The 16,922-nt window shown below is 44.0% G+C and overlaps 1 protein-coding gene across 12 annotated transcripts in view; it reads left to right on the forward strand.

Moving 5' to 3' along the window:
* The window catches only part of huwe1 (HECT, UBA and WWE domain containing E3 ubiquitin protein ligase 1), a 145,280-nt gene that overhangs the window by 101,665 nt on the left and 26,693 nt on the right, over window positions 1–16,922 (forward strand). For 11 of the 12 annotated variants that reach the window (XM_084333868.1, XM_084333859.1, XM_084333862.1 and 8 more), the window contains 8 exons: window positions 800–1,194; window positions 1,319–1,985; window positions 2,094–2,808; window positions 2,918–3,015; window positions 6,856–7,012; window positions 8,673–8,811; window positions 13,964–14,184; window positions 16,436–16,662. In XM_084333868.1, the coding sequence (XP_084189994.1) occupies window positions 800–1,194; window positions 1,319–1,985; window positions 2,094–2,808; window positions 2,918–3,015; window positions 6,856–7,012; window positions 8,673–8,811; window positions 13,964–14,184; window positions 16,436–16,662 (2,619 nt within the window). The remainder of the gene's footprint in view (window positions 1–799; window positions 1,195–1,318; window positions 1,986–2,093; window positions 2,809–2,917; window positions 3,016–6,855; window positions 7,013–8,672; window positions 8,812–13,963; window positions 14,185–16,435; window positions 16,663–16,922) is intronic. The other variant, XM_084333864.1, reaches the window with a different exon arrangement.

A 16,922-nucleotide genomic window follows, 5' to 3' on the forward strand; every position in this document is an offset into this window, starting at 1 on the left:
AACGGTGTTCACGTTTTACGGTAATGTTGCGACAGTGCTGTGAAAATACCGTAAAGCGTTGTGACGAGAGTTGGTGTGTGTTGTTGTGGTGCACTGGTGGAGCAAGCAAATAATCTGTCTCTTATTATATTTGAACTAAAGAGTACAAGGTTTACACAACAGCCCCCACCCGCATTTTTATTGCATTTGTACCATCCTGTACTATCCGCTGTCGGCTGTTTATCTCTCTCTGTGAGCTACTGAGCTTGATTAACTAGCGTTAGCTCACGTTAACTAGCGTTAGCTCTGCGGCTAATCTTAGATTACCCTGAACTAAATCAATGACTAGGTTATAAAGCATTCGAGTAGTTTTCACTGCACATAGAAGTAGCCAAACAACGGGAGCATTTCGGGAGCATATGACCAAAACCCAGGCAATTTCGAGGCTTTAAGGAATCAAATAGTCTCCCATGGCTAGGCTAGATGCTAACGCTAACGGTGCAGGCTTCTGACTACCATTCTGAGAGCTGACGATGATTTGATTACTTGGTAACACGGGTTGCCCCCCCCCCCCCCCCCGCTGATGAAAATGAAAGTCATACCGTACACCGGGGTATTATGTCATAAAGGTATGACGGTGTGAAAAAAAGGATACCGCCCAAGCCTAAAACAGACGCTATATAGCGTCGGGGGCACTCAAAGGTCCGCATGAACTAACGACAAAACCTGTCCGTGGCATCCAAAGTGTTAATGACCTGTGTAGATAATCAACCAGTTGGCTATCTGAGCTAAATCTAAGTAACGTCCGTGGCCTCTCCAGGTGCTAGCCCAGCAGCGTGCAGAGCAACAGCGCAGGGAGCTGTCCCAGCAGCCTCCTCAGGGAGACACACCCCTGGACCCGGTCACCTTCATCCAGACGCTGCCCTCGGAGCTCCGCCGCAGCGTCCTGGAGGACATGGAGGACAGCGTTCTGGCCGTCATGCCTCCCGACATTGCAGCGGAAGCGGCCGCGCTGCGCAGGGAGCAGGAGGCCCGCCAGAGGCAGCTGATGCACGAGAGGCTGTTTGGCCACAGCTCGTCTTCGGCGCTCTCGGCCATCCTGCGCTCTCCGGCCTTCACCAGTCGCCTGGGAGGCAACCGGGGGGTCCAGTACACGCGGCTGGCAGTGCAGCGAGGAGGAACCTTCCAGATGGGAGGAGGAGCCAACCACAGCAGGTGAACAAGGAGTGGATGATTGACTTTTGACTAATCTACGTGTTTGTATTGGGAACGTGTGATGAGGTGTTTCCACAGAAATGTTGTCCTAACTATGGTCTCATGTGACTCATGTGTTCTCCAGGCCATCTAGTTCCAGCGTGGACTCCCTGCTGCGTCTGCGCGGCCGTCTGCTGCTGGACCACGAGGCCTTGTCCTGCCTGCTGGTGCTGCTGTTTGTGGACGAGCCCAAACTCAACACCAGCCGCCTGCACCGCGTGCTCAGGAACCTCTGCTACCACTCCCAGACCCGCGGCTGGGTCATCCGCAGCCTGCTCTCCATCCTGCAGCGCAGCAGCGAGAGCGAGGTGTGTGTCGAGACGACGCGCCTCGAAGACTCCCGCAGCAAGAGGGGCACCCAGGGAGGCTGCGTAGGGAAAAGCTCAGCCGCCTCGTCCCTCTCCTCCTCCTCGTCTTCCTCTTCGTCCTCGTCCTCCTCTTCCTCCCTAGAGCTGCTGAACAGGGTGGAGTCTCGCAGCTCCAGCCAGCTCTCCTGGCTCTCCGTTTCCATGGATGCAGCGCTGGGCTGCAGGACGAACATTTTCCAGATCCAGCGGGTATCTGGCAGGAAGCACGCCGATCGCCACTCGGCCGGGGCGTCGTCGGGACCCGGGATGCTGGGCGGAGGGGTCTCGGGGCCTGCAGCAGGAGTCACGTGTGCCGGTGGTGGCGGTTCCACGGTACACATCCACCCTCAGGCCGCTCCGGTGGTCTGTCGACACGTGCTGGACACGCTCATCCAACTGGCCAAGGTGAGAGTCGGCCCGTTATCTCACTTTCTCTTTTTTATAAAGTCTGAATCGTCTGTCTGTCTTCTGTCCAGTTTGTGACTCGATCTATTGTCCCGTCTGTCCTTGCAGGTGTTCCCCAGTCACTTCACCCAGCAGCGCTGTAAGGACCTGTCATCGTCCCCCTCGGACCTGGACTCTCGCCTCTGTTCGGGCTCCTCAGGGGGAGGAGGCGGGGGCTCCAGGTCGGGGTCCCAGTCCCAGAACAACCCCAGCTCCAACCCTTCCTCCAACCCCTCCTCCAACCCCCACAACTCCATGGGTGCCTGCAGCGTCACGGCCCAGTCCCTTGGCATCTCCACTGACTTCTGGGACCTGCTGGTCAAGCTGGACAACATGAATGTGAGCCGGAAGGGCAAGGCCTCCATGAAGACGGTGCCTCTGGGGGGCAGCGCGGAGGCGGAGGGGGCTCAGTTTAGCCTGGAGGCCTCCCCGCTGGGCCAGCTGATGAACATGCTGTCCCACCCCGTCATCCGGCGCAGCTCGCTGCTCACCGAGAAGCTGCTCCGCCTGCTCTCTCTCATCTCCATCGCCCTGCCCGACAACAAGGCCACAGAGGTGCCCGCCGGGCACCCCACCCCGCAGGCCGCCAACCCCGGCACGGCGGTAGCGGCGGCTCCGGTCGCGGCTCAGGGCTCGGCGGCGACCGGATCCGCCCAGATCACCACGGCGGGACCAGGGAGCTCTGTGGGAGCGACGGTCCAGGGCTCGTCCTCGGGGACCGGCTTGGCAGCCTCTCAAACTCCCTCCTCCACAGCAGTCTCCATACCCACATCCACCTCCATCGGTAAACGCTCTTGACGCTGTTCTCTACTCTGTTACAAATGGAATGTGTGGCTGTTAAAAGGTGAAGTTTGTTTTGAGTAGATGATGATGTGTTTGTGTTGGTGTCTCAGCAGGAAAGCAGAGAGTTGCTGTGACCAGCAGTATTGAGATTGACACTAAGATGGCCTCCACTGGACTCACTGAGAAACAACTACAACTCTCTGTGGAGGTAAACAAGATGATATAGACTGTGACATACAGTACATTTCTATAGGTTGGTTCAAAACTTTTTTTTCACCTTATTAAAAAAAAAGTAAACTGCTAAATAATTTTTTTTCAAAGAATTAAGCTCTGGTCGACTATGGCCTAGTTCTCTGAAACATTCTTATTTTCAATGGGTTTCTTGTCTTTCAATGACCAGATTTTCCACGGATATGTGGAGAGGTCAAGAGTTCTATAGAGGAAAGTTACCATGAAGTATCTCCTGGTCACATGTCACTCATTAGCAGTGATGCCAGTAACGTGTTACTAAGTAACGCGTTATTGTAATCTGATTACTTTTCCCCGAAAATAGTAATCTAACGCGTTAATCTTTAAAAGCCAGTAATCTGATTGCAGTTACTTGTCCAAGTGGCTGTGCATTACTATTTCGTTACTATCTCATCATAAATTCATAATGCAGGCGGAATGCAGTATTTTATTTCGTTTTCGACAGTCAAAAATACATTTTGAGCTGTTTTTCTTTTGGGAGTGACGTGGTGTGGCAGTGAAAGGGTTAAATACAAGAATGTGTCCCGCGGCGTGACTGGTCCCTCTGTCTCTGAGTGACTGCTTTGGTCCAATCACATTCCCCATCCACAGTCTGCGAATCAGAGGCAGAGTAGGGCGGGTCTTCACAGCACGTCATGTGACATATGCGCCAATCGTGTGACAGCAGGGCTCCGTCGTCGGAGAATTCCACCCCAAAACGCTTGGCAAAATTAAAAGTGAAACCGCAAGATGACTTTTGCCGTTTCTGTTCAGAATTCCACCCCAAAACGCTCGTCTAAACGTAGCCTCAGTCACTACTTCACGGCGGAGGAAACAAAATACTGTCTACCGCTAAAAACAGCACATCCAATTGCATTGAAAGCATCTGGAATCACAACACTAGCCGACGCTTCGACTAGGTACAGGAGGGTTGATGGTGGCAGAACAAAAGCTCTTATTTGCCAGATTTACAGTTAATTTACATGTTAAAGAGAGACTGATTGTATGTTTATAGAGAGACATTTATAAAAACAATTTAATAGTTACAGTTGATATAATTGAATAGTTCAGCCTGCATTTGTTAGATGTGATACACTGGTTTTGTAAAACCACTGGCTGGCTGCTCTAATGCTGTGAGCATCATAGACTGTTGCTTTACCATACTTGATTGTACAGAAGCTGAAGCACTAGTTTAACAATTTACGTTATGTGCAGAGAAACAAGTTAAAAACAATTTATGCACTTTCAATAAAGCGTTTAAAAAAAACTGTTGGGGGAACGACGACGACTTCGTAACCTAGTTACTTTCAAAGTAACTAAGTTACTCTGATAATCAAGTAATCAGTAAAGTAACTTAGATTACTTTTTAAAGGAGTAATCAGTAATCAGATTACTTTTACAAGTAATCTGTGGCATCACTGCATTAGAAAGCATTTTACAGTATATCTTTGGGCAATTTGATAATAATAATAATAAACCTTTTAAGAATTGCAGCTCAAAGTGCTTCACAGCAGTAAAAATGCATAAAATTGGCAAATCAAGAGCAATGCATAAAGTGCAGACATGGAATTAGGCATAAAATAGACTGCAGCAAAAGAGACTAAGTAAAGTACAAAATAAGGCATAGAAGATTAAATCACATGATCGATCATATTATGATTGATCTAACATCTTAATGTGTCTTTGTTTAAGGTTTGATTGTCACTGATACATAAGATAGACATAAAATCATGAAATTGGCAGATACACATAAAATAGACATACAGGCAGTATTTTAATTGTTTAGCTCATATACCGGTACTCCGCCTTTTCCCCCTGCATCTTGCTTTCACTTGCTCCCATGGTTAGAGAGTAGTTTAAAGCGGACAGTTCTTAATTACTTTACAGAACACTGCAATAAGTACATCTACTTAAAGTTGTATTCATCTTAAAGGGGAGATGAAGCATAGCATAAACACAGTCATAGCATCAAATTAGTATTTAGATAAACCACAGGAAAAAATCACGTTATAAAAATAAGGCGTTTCTAAGAAAAAACTATTTGTAATGTCCATTTACCGGTATGTAGCATTTATGAACATGTGCGCCGCCATTTTGTTGCTGATGTCACGGTGTTGGTTTGGTGTATACACTGTGGGTTAGCTGCATAGTAAACATGGACTGTCGGGTCAGTCAAATGTTGCCTACCAAACAACTGGACCGCAGTGGTTCTTTTTGTATTGCTCCTGGCTGTTCAAACTAATTTACCGTGTGAAAGAGAGAGGAAAGTTGGTTAATTTCCACAAACTACCAGTGAAAAAAAACAGTGTTGTTGGCACGTTGGCTCAGGCTGGCTGCACTCAGGCGGCGCAATCAGCCTGTTGGACAGGGAATGAAGATCTCCAGCGAACACTTCATTGCCTCGAATTATGTTGTTGTTGTTGTCCAGAAGACCACTAATCAGCTGAAGCCTGATGCGGTTCCCTCGGTCTTCGACAGACAGACCGGCACCGGGCGCAGGCAGTTTAGCGTCGGGAGCATTTAGCCTGCTGGCTACATAGCTCCACTTCTACCAGCGTCGGGACCATTTAGCCTGCTGGCTACATAGCTCCAGTTCAACCAGCGTCGGCAGCATTTAGCCTGCTGGCTACATAGCTCCATTTCTACCAGCGTCGGGACCATTTAGCCTGCTGGCTACATAGCTCCACTTCTACCAGCGTCGGGACCATTTAGCCTGCTGGCTACATAGCTCCACTTCTACCAGCGTCTGGACCATTTAGCCTGCTGGCTACATAGCTCCACCTCTACCAGCCGGGTACCGGCGTTAGCTCCCGGGAGCGATGGCTAGCTAGTTAGCACCAGCCGGGAGGTAGCCATCGCTCCCGGGTGGTGCATCGCTCCCGGCTGGTGCTAACTAGCTAGCCATCGCTCCCGTCCCGGGTGGTGCATCGCTCCCGGCTGGTGCTAACTAGCTAGCCATCGCTCCCGGGAGCTAACGCCGGTACCCGGCTGGTAGAAGTGGAGCTATGTAGCCAGCAGGCTAAATGGTCCCGACGCTGGTAGAAGTGGAGCTATGTAGCCAGCAGGCTAAATGCTCCCGACGCTGAACTGCCTGCGCCCGGTGCTGGTCTGTCTGTCGAAGACCGAGGGAACCGCATCAGGCTTCAGCTGATTAGTGGTCTTCTGGACAACAACAACAACAACAACAACAACAACATAATCCGAGGCAATGAAGTGTTCGCTGGAGATCTTCATTCCCTGTCCAACAGGCTGATCGCGCCGCCTTAGTGCAGCCAGCCTGAGCCAACGTGCCAACAACACTGTTTTTTTCACTGGTAGTTTGTGGAAATTAACCAACTTTCCTCTCTTTCACACGGTAAATTAGTTTGAACAGCCAGGAGCAATACAAAAAGAACCACCGCGGTCCAGTTGTTTGGTAGGCAACATTTGACTGACCCGACAGTCCATGTTTACTATGCAGCTAACCCACAGTGTATACACCAAACCAACACCGTGACGTCAGCAACAAAATGGCGCCGCCCATGGCGAAAACAGAAATTATATTTGATTTTTCAGACAAATAAGCAGGATTTCACATTTTATTATAGGACCCTGTCTTACACAAGGTACACAACAAACAAACTAGGATCACATTGTTCACTGCTTCATCTCCACTTTAACAGTTACCTTAGCAGTTCTAAGGTACATTATAGAACAATTATAGTTCTGAACTACTTTACAGAACAGTTCTGAATTACTTTATAGAACAGTTCTGAAGTTGCTTCCCAGATGGTGATTTCCTGAAACAACGCTGACGACCCTCTCCCTCTCCTTTTCCCAGGTGTTGACATCTCACTCGTGTTCAGAGGAGGGTCTGGAGGACGCAGCCAACATCCTTCTGCAGCTGTCCAGAGGAGATGGAGCCACCAGAGATACTGTGCTCAGACTGCTGCTCAGCGGAGCCAGACACCTCGGATACACCCTCTGCAAACAGATCGGTTAGTCGAGTACCACCGCTGCACCCACACTAACGCTCTACACCATCACTAGGGTTGGGTTAGGTAGCGACCGAATTACGTCATTACTACAGAGTACCTATTCGCGCTGGATCATTCTGTGCCAAATGTTGGTACCTTGAGAGAGTTTTTCAATTTGAGACAACAGGAACGAAAAGGTTTAGCGTCTGGCTGAGGCTCCGCTGCCTCAAATGACTTACTAGAGCAGACTGGGACTGTACCATTTGAGGCTAAATAGTAAATGGTGTGCTTTGCACATACTACAAACTACCACAAGGGGGAGCCTTTTCCATAAATGTTTGTATTACTGACATCTCTTGGGTCTTTGGAAAGACCAGGAGTTTGACAGCATTTACCCGAGCCGCCGTGGGGGGGTGACTAGATGATTTCCAGAATGTATTGATTTAATAAAAAATAAAATAAATAAATCTATAAATAAATAAATATGCAGTCAGGCCACTGAACTTAGAAGCAGGCCAGGCCAGTGTTTCTAGTTGCAGCGGCATGATAGTCAGATAACCTAGGTGGGGAACAACCAGGAGATCACTGGAACAGAGGGTAACACAGTCTAAACTCACACAAGTTGGAGAACTATCTCAATCTCTCTCGCTCAGACACACACAAAGAAAAAACAAAAAATCCATCCAAATCAGTGTTGTTGCTAATCATTGACACATGCTAGACTGTAATAATCCCCCCCAGAAAAATCTACTTTGCTATATTGCAAACTTTTTGTGTTTTTTTATTTTTATTTATTTTTTTTTCAATAATTTGTGATGCCATCACACACACTGGCATTTAAAGGGTTAGAAAAATGCCAAGAGTGAGTATTTTTGACATTACAAAAAATCCATCAAAATCAGTGTTGCTAATCGTTGACATATGCTAGCCTGTTTTTTTTATTTATTTTTTTTATGATTTTCTTTTGGCGTTTTATCGCTTTATTTCTACTGGGCAGTCCAGTAGAGAGAGACAGAGGAGGAATGGGAGACAGAGTGGGGGGAAGACATTCGGCAGGCGTTTTAAATTAACCGTATATTCTTAAATGGTTAATTAGCTTTAAAAAAAAATATATATATATATTATTTTGTATACATTTTATAAAGTGAATGTGTAAACATTTTAAATAAAGTTAACACATGAGACTGCATGGTCTACGTTTTTAGATTTATACGTCTTCCATTTAAAGTAAATAATTGTTATTGCTGCCCCAATGTCGCTGGTAACGTTAGATATTTGTGTATTGTCGTGTTGAGAGAGAGAGAGAGAGAGAGGGAGAGAGAGAGATAATTAGAATGTGAAACTGGCCAGAGTGGCACGGCAGACCACTTAGAACCACTTAAGTAAAAGGGAAGAAGAAAAACACGGCTTACCGGTTTTCATCCGGTTAATGACAGCGGATAGCCGGCTATCAAAATAACCGTTATGCACATCCCTATTTCAAACTGGAAGTTGGGCACAATTTCATGAAGTCCATTTATTTAGCTAGTGTTCATGATCTTTGGTGGTTACTGCCTGCTTAGACTATTGCATTCTGGGGACTTTTGTAAATATGCATACATACAAATACACATTATCCTAGTGTACATACTGTAAAATTGTCTATTGTATAGGTTTTTAACCCTTCCACCCCCTTTCCCAGGCACGTTATTGGCTGAGCTCAGAGAGTACAACTTGGAACAGCAGAGACGGGCACGGAGCGACGCCCAATCCCCTGACGCCCCTCCAGATGACTCGTCCCTCTCTGCCAGGCTCAAGGGCAAGATGACCACCAGCAGCAGGTGAGCAGAGGGTGTCTCTGTATGCTGTAGACTCTGGGTGTCTACGATGCCAGCTTTAGCCTACATATTAAAATCGAGTTCATTGACTTGAGACAAATACATCTTCACACTGCCAAGCCATAGTGCTCAATCCTGATGTATTGCTCGGATCCGATTTCTGTATGTTTGGCTGTTCACATTATTTATAAAAAATAATATCAGATTCCAGTGTGAACTAGTCACAGTCCTGAACTGACCGGCATGCATAAAAGAACAATAACGAAGACATTGTATGGAAGTAAACATGGAGGCAACTGAAGTTGGTGTCTATGGTTTAATTTATACATTGTTGTGCAGTGGAAGCCAGCGTATTCGTAAGCAGATGATAACGAGGATGAGGAGAAAGGGATAAATATGATGTGCGAATGACTATATGCTTTCAAACATAGACGGTTATGATAATGACCCCTTGTGTTTTGCTTGCACGGAAGTGTCACCCCAAATACTTAAGAGGTCTTAACACCTCACTGTCTCTCCACTGACTACCTAGTACCTCCATCACAGCTGTCTTCCATATTTGTGGCTCCCCGCCAGCACAGAATTGTGACGAATGTTTGTCTAGACCAGGGGTCCGCAACCTTTACTATCAAAAGAGCCACTTTTCCCCCGTCCCACAAAATAAAATGCTCAGGGAGCCGCACAACCTATTTACCCTTAAAATGAAGATAACAGTGTATAACGTTTTATATATCCCCAAGCATACCCCACATTTAGCATAAAACGCCTGACAATTGCATACCCAAAGTAATTTGCGATTTATTATACTTTATACTTATAGCACACAGTGTGTTGCATTAATGGGATTATAAAGCAACAAAAAGAAAAAAAAATACTTTTTATTGCTGTTTTTACCTGTTATTACAAAGGAAAACTTCAAACTCTTATGAAGAGAAGAAAAAATACTGGCTGTGTAGACCTATTTTTAAATAAAACACAGAAGAGGAGACAAAACACTGGTGTCTGTAGACCGACTTTGAAATAAAACCCTGAACTATTCAGGTATATTTGAGTCCTTCCCTTATTTGTGGAACATTTATAAAATAAAAAGTACCGGTAGTCTACTTTGAAAAAAGCCTACCATGTGTAGACCTACTTTGAAATAAAACACAGAAAAGGAGAAAAAACACTGGCATCTGTAGACCTACTTTGAAATAAAACCCTGAACTATGCAGCTCTATTAGAGTCCTTCCCTTATATGTGGAAAATCTATAAAATAAAAAGTAAATTTTTCGTTGTTCGCAAATTTCGCACCACATATCAGGCATACAGGTAAGCCTTTTGTTGACTAAATATCTTAGTTGATGAAATATTTTTTCATTTCAGTGTCACAGTATGACATCGATCTCCAAAAGAAATAAAAAAAAAAATGTAATAATTTAAAAAAATAATTTGGAGCCAGGGAGCCGCATCTGATTGGCTAAAGAGCCGCAGGTTGCCGACCCCTGGTCTAGACTCTCTAGAGCAGGGGTGGGCAACTTTGTATATGGTGAGGGCCACAAAATTTCCACAATCAATCTGGGGGGCCCGCATTGTTTATCGGCAGTCCCGCCAGAAGTACCCCATCACTCAAATAGCCCATAATAGTCACAGATGTGATAAATAAGGTATATAAACAATTATAATTTGTTGTAACTTTGTTTTTATTCCATTTCAAATGCATTTCGTAATGCAATTTCAACTTTATGAATTTATAAACAGCTGAATTTAAAAGTATTGCTGTGTAACCCCAAATATATACAAAAATGATCAATTATAATTAAGGCTAATAAAATAAATGTATGAACTTAAAGCCCACTGCTCAACAAACACAAATCAGCATTCCTGCTGCATTTCACTACAACAGTAAATCAAAAGTGCAATAAATGATTTTGTTAAATGTATAAACTTTTATCCTGCTACTAAACAAAACATTATAACACTGAAATGCATGTTATGGATATGAAGCAATCAGGAATGTTTTGTTTAGTAGCAGGATACAAGTTTATACATTTAACAAAATCATTTATTATTGCACTTTTGATTTACTGTTGTAGTGAAATGCAGCAGGAATGCTGCTTTGTGTTTGTGTTATTAGTGTTATCTGAACACTACAAAAGTAAACAAGTAAAGTGCAAGTAAAGTAAAGTGCAATACTACATGCCTCCCATTGACCCTTTATCAAACTGGCATGACATTCACCCTCGCCCCACAGTGGGTCAATAATGGTTATAATAATAATAATAATAATAATAATAATAATAATAATGGTCCCCTCTCTACACCTCTTCATCATCTCTCCCCCCCCTCTCTACACCTCTTCATCATCTCCTCCCCCCCACCTCTACACCTCTTCATCATCCCCCCCCCCCTGTCTTTAATGAGACACTTGTGGTCTCTCTTGTTGGCGCACAATAGCAGGAATGTCAACTTCAATGTTTGTGCATGCGATCTGCATCAGATGAAATAATGTTTCATCTGACAGCCTGTTTCTCTCCTTTGACTTGATGTGCTTCATGTTTGAGAAATTGCTCTCACATATGTATGTGCTCCCAAACATACTGGCCATAAAGAGGGCAAAGTCCCTGAGGAGTGGGAAGCGGGGCTCGGGTAGCAGTTTCCAAAACGAAATTCCCCTCATTTCTCTTTGCTTGAAAAAAAGGATCTGACTGTAGCTCGCACAGTTCAAGCTGCAACGGTGGGGGCTGCTCTGACACCGTAGCGGTGAGGGAGCCGGCAAACAGCGCTATCCGTGACTGCATGCCGTTGAAATCTTCAAACCGATCATTGAATTGCATTTGCAGTGTTTCAATGTCGCTCCTGTACTTTCCGAATGTGTCCTTATATTTGGGGTCAGCTGTGCGCATCTCTGTGCGCATTTCTTCACATGCAGAAAATTGTGTGGACAAGTCCGGGTGGTCAGATAAAAGGCAATGTTTGAAAAGTGCAAGTTTCATCTTAAAGGCGTTCATGTGTGCATAGAGATCCGATACCGTTTGATTTCTTCCCTGCAACTGCAAATTGAGGCGATTAAGGTGCGAAGTGATATCCGTGAGGAAGGCCATGTCACAGAGAAACGCTGTATCTCTGAGTTTAGTGCAGTATGCGCTTGTGTCGCTCGTCAGTTGCTCATCCAAGAATGTGGGGATTTCTTTACGCAGCGCAAAAAACATCTCCAAGCACTTCCCACGGCTCAGCCATCGGATTTCTGTGTGTAGCTGCAAGTCGCCATAATCAGTGTCCATCTCTTCCAAAAAGGAGACAAACTTTCTATGGTTTAGTGACCTGTTGCCTCCACGAATTAGATTGGTAACCTTGGTAACCAAATCCATAACATGGCTGTATTCAAGCTTCTTGGCACAGAGAGCCCCCTATATCAGATAAAAAAAAAGAAACTATTTAACGACTCGCATATAATTTGACTACACTCGACTCGCATTGGTCATTATTAGTGACCCACAATAGATGGAAATTATGTTAGCGAACTTACTTGATGTATAATGCAGTGCAGCATTGGACACTCAACGCCACTCTGCCTTAGAAGCCCGGCGAATCCTGTGCGTTTTCCTTTCATTGCCGGTGCTCCATCGGTAACAACAGCGGACAGTTTATCAAAACTCCCATATTGCTGCACGGCACTTTCAACAGCGTTGAATATGTCCAAACTAGGGCTGACCCCTACTAGTCAAATAGTCGACTAATCGATCGAAAGAAGCCATAGTCGACTGCCAACTCTTCTTAGTCGAATACCAATTTTTTTTTTTTTTATATATAAATATTGGCCTGGGGCCGCATGGAACGTCGGTGAGGGCCGCCAGTTGCCCCTCCCTGCTCTAGAGTGACGTAAACGTCGCATGAATTCCGATATGATTGTTCAGACTGAGGTTGCATTGCAAAAATATCTGACCTGTATCTGACATATGAAAGTGGCCAAAGAGACAGATTCTATTGCCTATACGAAACGAAAATATATTACTTGTATAACATGTAAATGTATTACTTATTGCTATAACATAATGTACATTATGTAGCTTTTTTCGTGTTGTCGATTAGTACTTTTTTTTAACGTTTTCTGATGAGACTTCCGACAAGAGACCTCGGCTCAGATAAATTACTTGTAGAGCTGTTTTTGCGTTTATAATGATTGTATTGATTGTATTGTGTTGTCTAGTTCTTTATAATGACTATTGTGTTGCCCAGTTATTTATAATGACTATTGTGTTGTCTAGTTCTTTATAATGATTGTAGTGGTGTGGGAAAATATCGATACAGTATACTTTGCGTGGCGATACTGGATCGATACAAGGACGCCAAGTATCGATATTTTATTTTTTATTATATATATTATATTATTATACAAGGACGTTGCATTGTTCATTTCAATACCTGTAATAGTACAGTAGTCCACGCACACGTGTGCATTCAGTTAAGTTGGAATATGAATGTAATACAAACTTTTCAGTTTGTCAGGTACATGCAACACAGATTACAGTGTTGACATCTGTCTGCTTGAGAAAATCCCATTTGCTGCAATAAAATAGATTGAAGTGATATGAACAGACTGTCAACATGTTTTATCTAATAAAATAAAGTTTTCAAAGTTTTACTTTGCAGTTGAAAAAAGGTAATAAATCGCAATATATCGCAATATTAATATCGCAATACTCAGCATATCGCAATATATTTTTAATCGCAATACTATCGTATCGTGACTTAAGTATCGTGATAATATCGTATCGTGAGGCCTCTGGTGATTCTCACCCCTACTGTATTGTGTTGTCTAGTTCTTTATAATGACTGTATCGTGTTGTCTAGTTCTTTATTACTGTATTGTGTTTAGTTCTTTATGACTGTATTGTGTTGTCCAGTTCTTTATAATGACTATCCTGTTGTCCAGTTCTTTATATTGTGTTGTCCAGTTCTTTATATTGTGTTGTCCAGTTCTTTATAATGACTATCCTGTTGTCCAGTTCTTTATATTGTGTTGTCCAGTTCTTTATGACTGTATATTGTGTTGTCCAGTTCTTTATAATGACTGCATTGTGTTGTCCAGTTCTTTATAATGACTGCATTGTGTTGTCCAGTTCTTTATATTGCGTTGTCCAGTTCTTTATAATTACTGTATCATCTTGTCCAGTTCCAGGCGGGGGCGAAGGTTTGATGGGGCAGAGAGCGTCGTGATCGTGGCGGCCCAGAAGCGCACGCTGGGCGGCCGGGAGCTGCAGCTGCCCTGCATGAGCTCGCTGACCTCCAAGACATCCACGCAGAAGTTCTTCCTCCGCGTTCTGCAGGTCATCATCCAGCTCCGCGAGGACACACGACGCGCCAACAAGAAGGCCAAGCAGACGGGACGTTTAGGTAGGAAGAACTAACACACAAGGCGGGATCCACTAAGAATGGATTGCGTGGTGAAATTGCACCCTTAACTGCGCGGGGTTTGCGTGCGGTATCTGCTCTGTCGTTGCGAGCTATCCACTAAGGACATTGCGCGGATGAGATACCAGTGCAAACACACCCATTATGTGTGGAGTTTGCTCCTGATCTGCTCCAGCGCAGTTGGCTCACGGAGCAGTCTGCACTCCTGACAGCGCTGTTGGCAGATATCAGGAAGGGGAAAAATAAGCCCGAAATGAGGCATAGATATAACGTATTTTTCACCATTAGTATTCTGTTCATTTCGTATTGTATTTAATTTACTTCGTAATGTATAGAGGTTGCTTAATTTGTATTTTCATGACACATTTCGTCCTGTGTTTTGTCACTGTCTTCATTGCATATGTTTGTAATGTCCTATTCCAATTACATTTGTCACTTATAATTGTACTATATTCTATTGTGCTATATTTAATTTAGTTTATATCTCATTTAATTGTATTCAATCTCTTTATTAAGTTGTACAGCCCTGGCCTATATTTGATTTCATAATTATATTCTATTCTATTGTGCTTAGCCTTATTTATAATAGCGTTCACAGCCAGACTTTGAGCAAATCACGCCACTTTGCGAAGGCTATCTCGGCCTGTGGCTGCATATTTCTCGAACAAATCATATACCGTTTATAAGATCTCTTTTCTGGTGTTCCAACTTAACCTCAATCAACAAAATCCGTGCATAGATTCTGGCTGTACAGGACGAAATGTAAGGGAGCGTCCTTATTGCATAATTACTACTGTAACTTTTCCTGCGACAACACACCCCTCTTGACAATTTAGGCACTGCCAGTGAAGATATTTTATAATTAACGAATATTTTGAGTGAGCAAGTTGTATTTAATGTTTTAGTTAGGATAATAGAACCTGCATTATCATATACTCCAGAATAAACGTTTCATTGGTCTGCTTCCACCGTCTACTCCTCACGGACTGACGACACGTTATAAATGAATAGTTTATTCTGGAGCATAAGTGTGCGGTGGTACAATTGCAACGTGAGTGCAGTCAATAATGATAATTTATATAGCATTACGATGCCTGCGTCTGGCAACAATTACTGCTGCCATGATCACCTGTGACGCTGGCATGATGCCCCATAGCGTTTAGGGCTTTGCGCTTAGTTACCATGTCTGTGAAGATGGTAGGTGTGTAGCGTTAACTGCTCGGCGCAATTGGCGCCGGGCTTTGTGGATACAGAGAATTTTTGGACGAGACTCATTTGCATAGAAAGGGGACATGTTCCGCCCATATTACCTCATTTAAATAGGCGCCAATTGCACTGGACGCAATGCTGACGGAACGCAGTTACCACCTCATTTCACCCTTTGCGTGTCCTCTGTGGATAGCAAACTGAGTTTCAGAGCTGTTTCAGAGCTATATGCACCGGCTTTGCGGATCCCTCCCACAGTGTTTTACCTAGAGTGATGTGACGCAGGTGGGATGTAAAACCCCCATGTTCTAACGGACACTGGGTCGCCATTCTGCTTTTTAGATTGTGATTTGTCTCCTAGTCATCCTGGTTTTATTCTAGTTACATGTACATCATTACATATTTCACGTACATTAGTGCACGTACAGTACATCATTACATATTACACCTATATTATTACATCTACGTCATTACATATAACGGCTACATCATTACATGTACATATTACACCTATTTACATCATTACACCTATATTATTACAGGTACTTCATTGCATATTACAATTATATTATTACATGTACTTCATTACATATTACAATTATATTACACATACATCATTACACCTATATTATTACATGTACTTCATTACATATTACAATTATATTACATATTACACGTATATCATTATATTACATATTACACATATTACACGTATATCATTATATTACACGTATATCATTATATTACATATTACACGTATATCATATTACACGTATATCATTATATTACATATTACACGTATATCATATTACATATTACACATATCATTACATATTACACGTATATCATTAGTGTGATGCTATATTGCCTGACTGATGAGCACACATCTTCAATGAACCTTTAAAAGATCAAGTAAACATCTTTTTTATTCTTTCTCAATTAAAGTAACTAATTGAACCAGTAATTGGACCACAGTATTTCTAATGTCTTGATCTCTCCCTCTCCTCTCTCTCCCCCTCCCTCACAGGCTCCACCAGTCTGGGCTCGGCCAGCAGCATTCAGGCTGCCGTGCGTCAGCTGGAGGCCGAGGCGGACGCCATCATCCAGATGGTGAGAGAGGGACAGCGGGCACGCCGGCTCGGGCAGGCCCCCCCACCCGGCTCCACCGCCGCCGTTGTCGCAGCCGCCGCCGGATACGCCTCCCATGCCCCCGCTGGCGCTGCCCCCACTTTCGGCACGGCTGCCGCTGCCACGGTTAGCATGGGCCGCACTGACAGCAGGCAGACTGCTACTCACATAACTCGCATAGCCTGCTACTCACATAACTCTCATACCCTGCACACACAACACTAAGCTCACATATTAACTCCATGTTAACACTAGATGTTACCGTACTTTTCAAACTATAAGCCGCACCTGAATATAAGCCGCAGCAGCTAAATTGAATGATGTGTACATATATAAGCCGCACTGGACTATAAGCCGCAGGTGTTTTAATGTTTAATTACCATATG

The sequence above is a fragment of the Notolepis coatsorum genome (assembly GCF_963971535.1).
Source record: "Notolepis coatsorum genome assembly, chromosome: 17".
In the NCBI taxonomy this organism is placed as follows: domain Eukaryota; kingdom Metazoa; phylum Chordata; class Actinopteri; order Aulopiformes; family Paralepididae; genus Notolepis; species Notolepis coatsorum.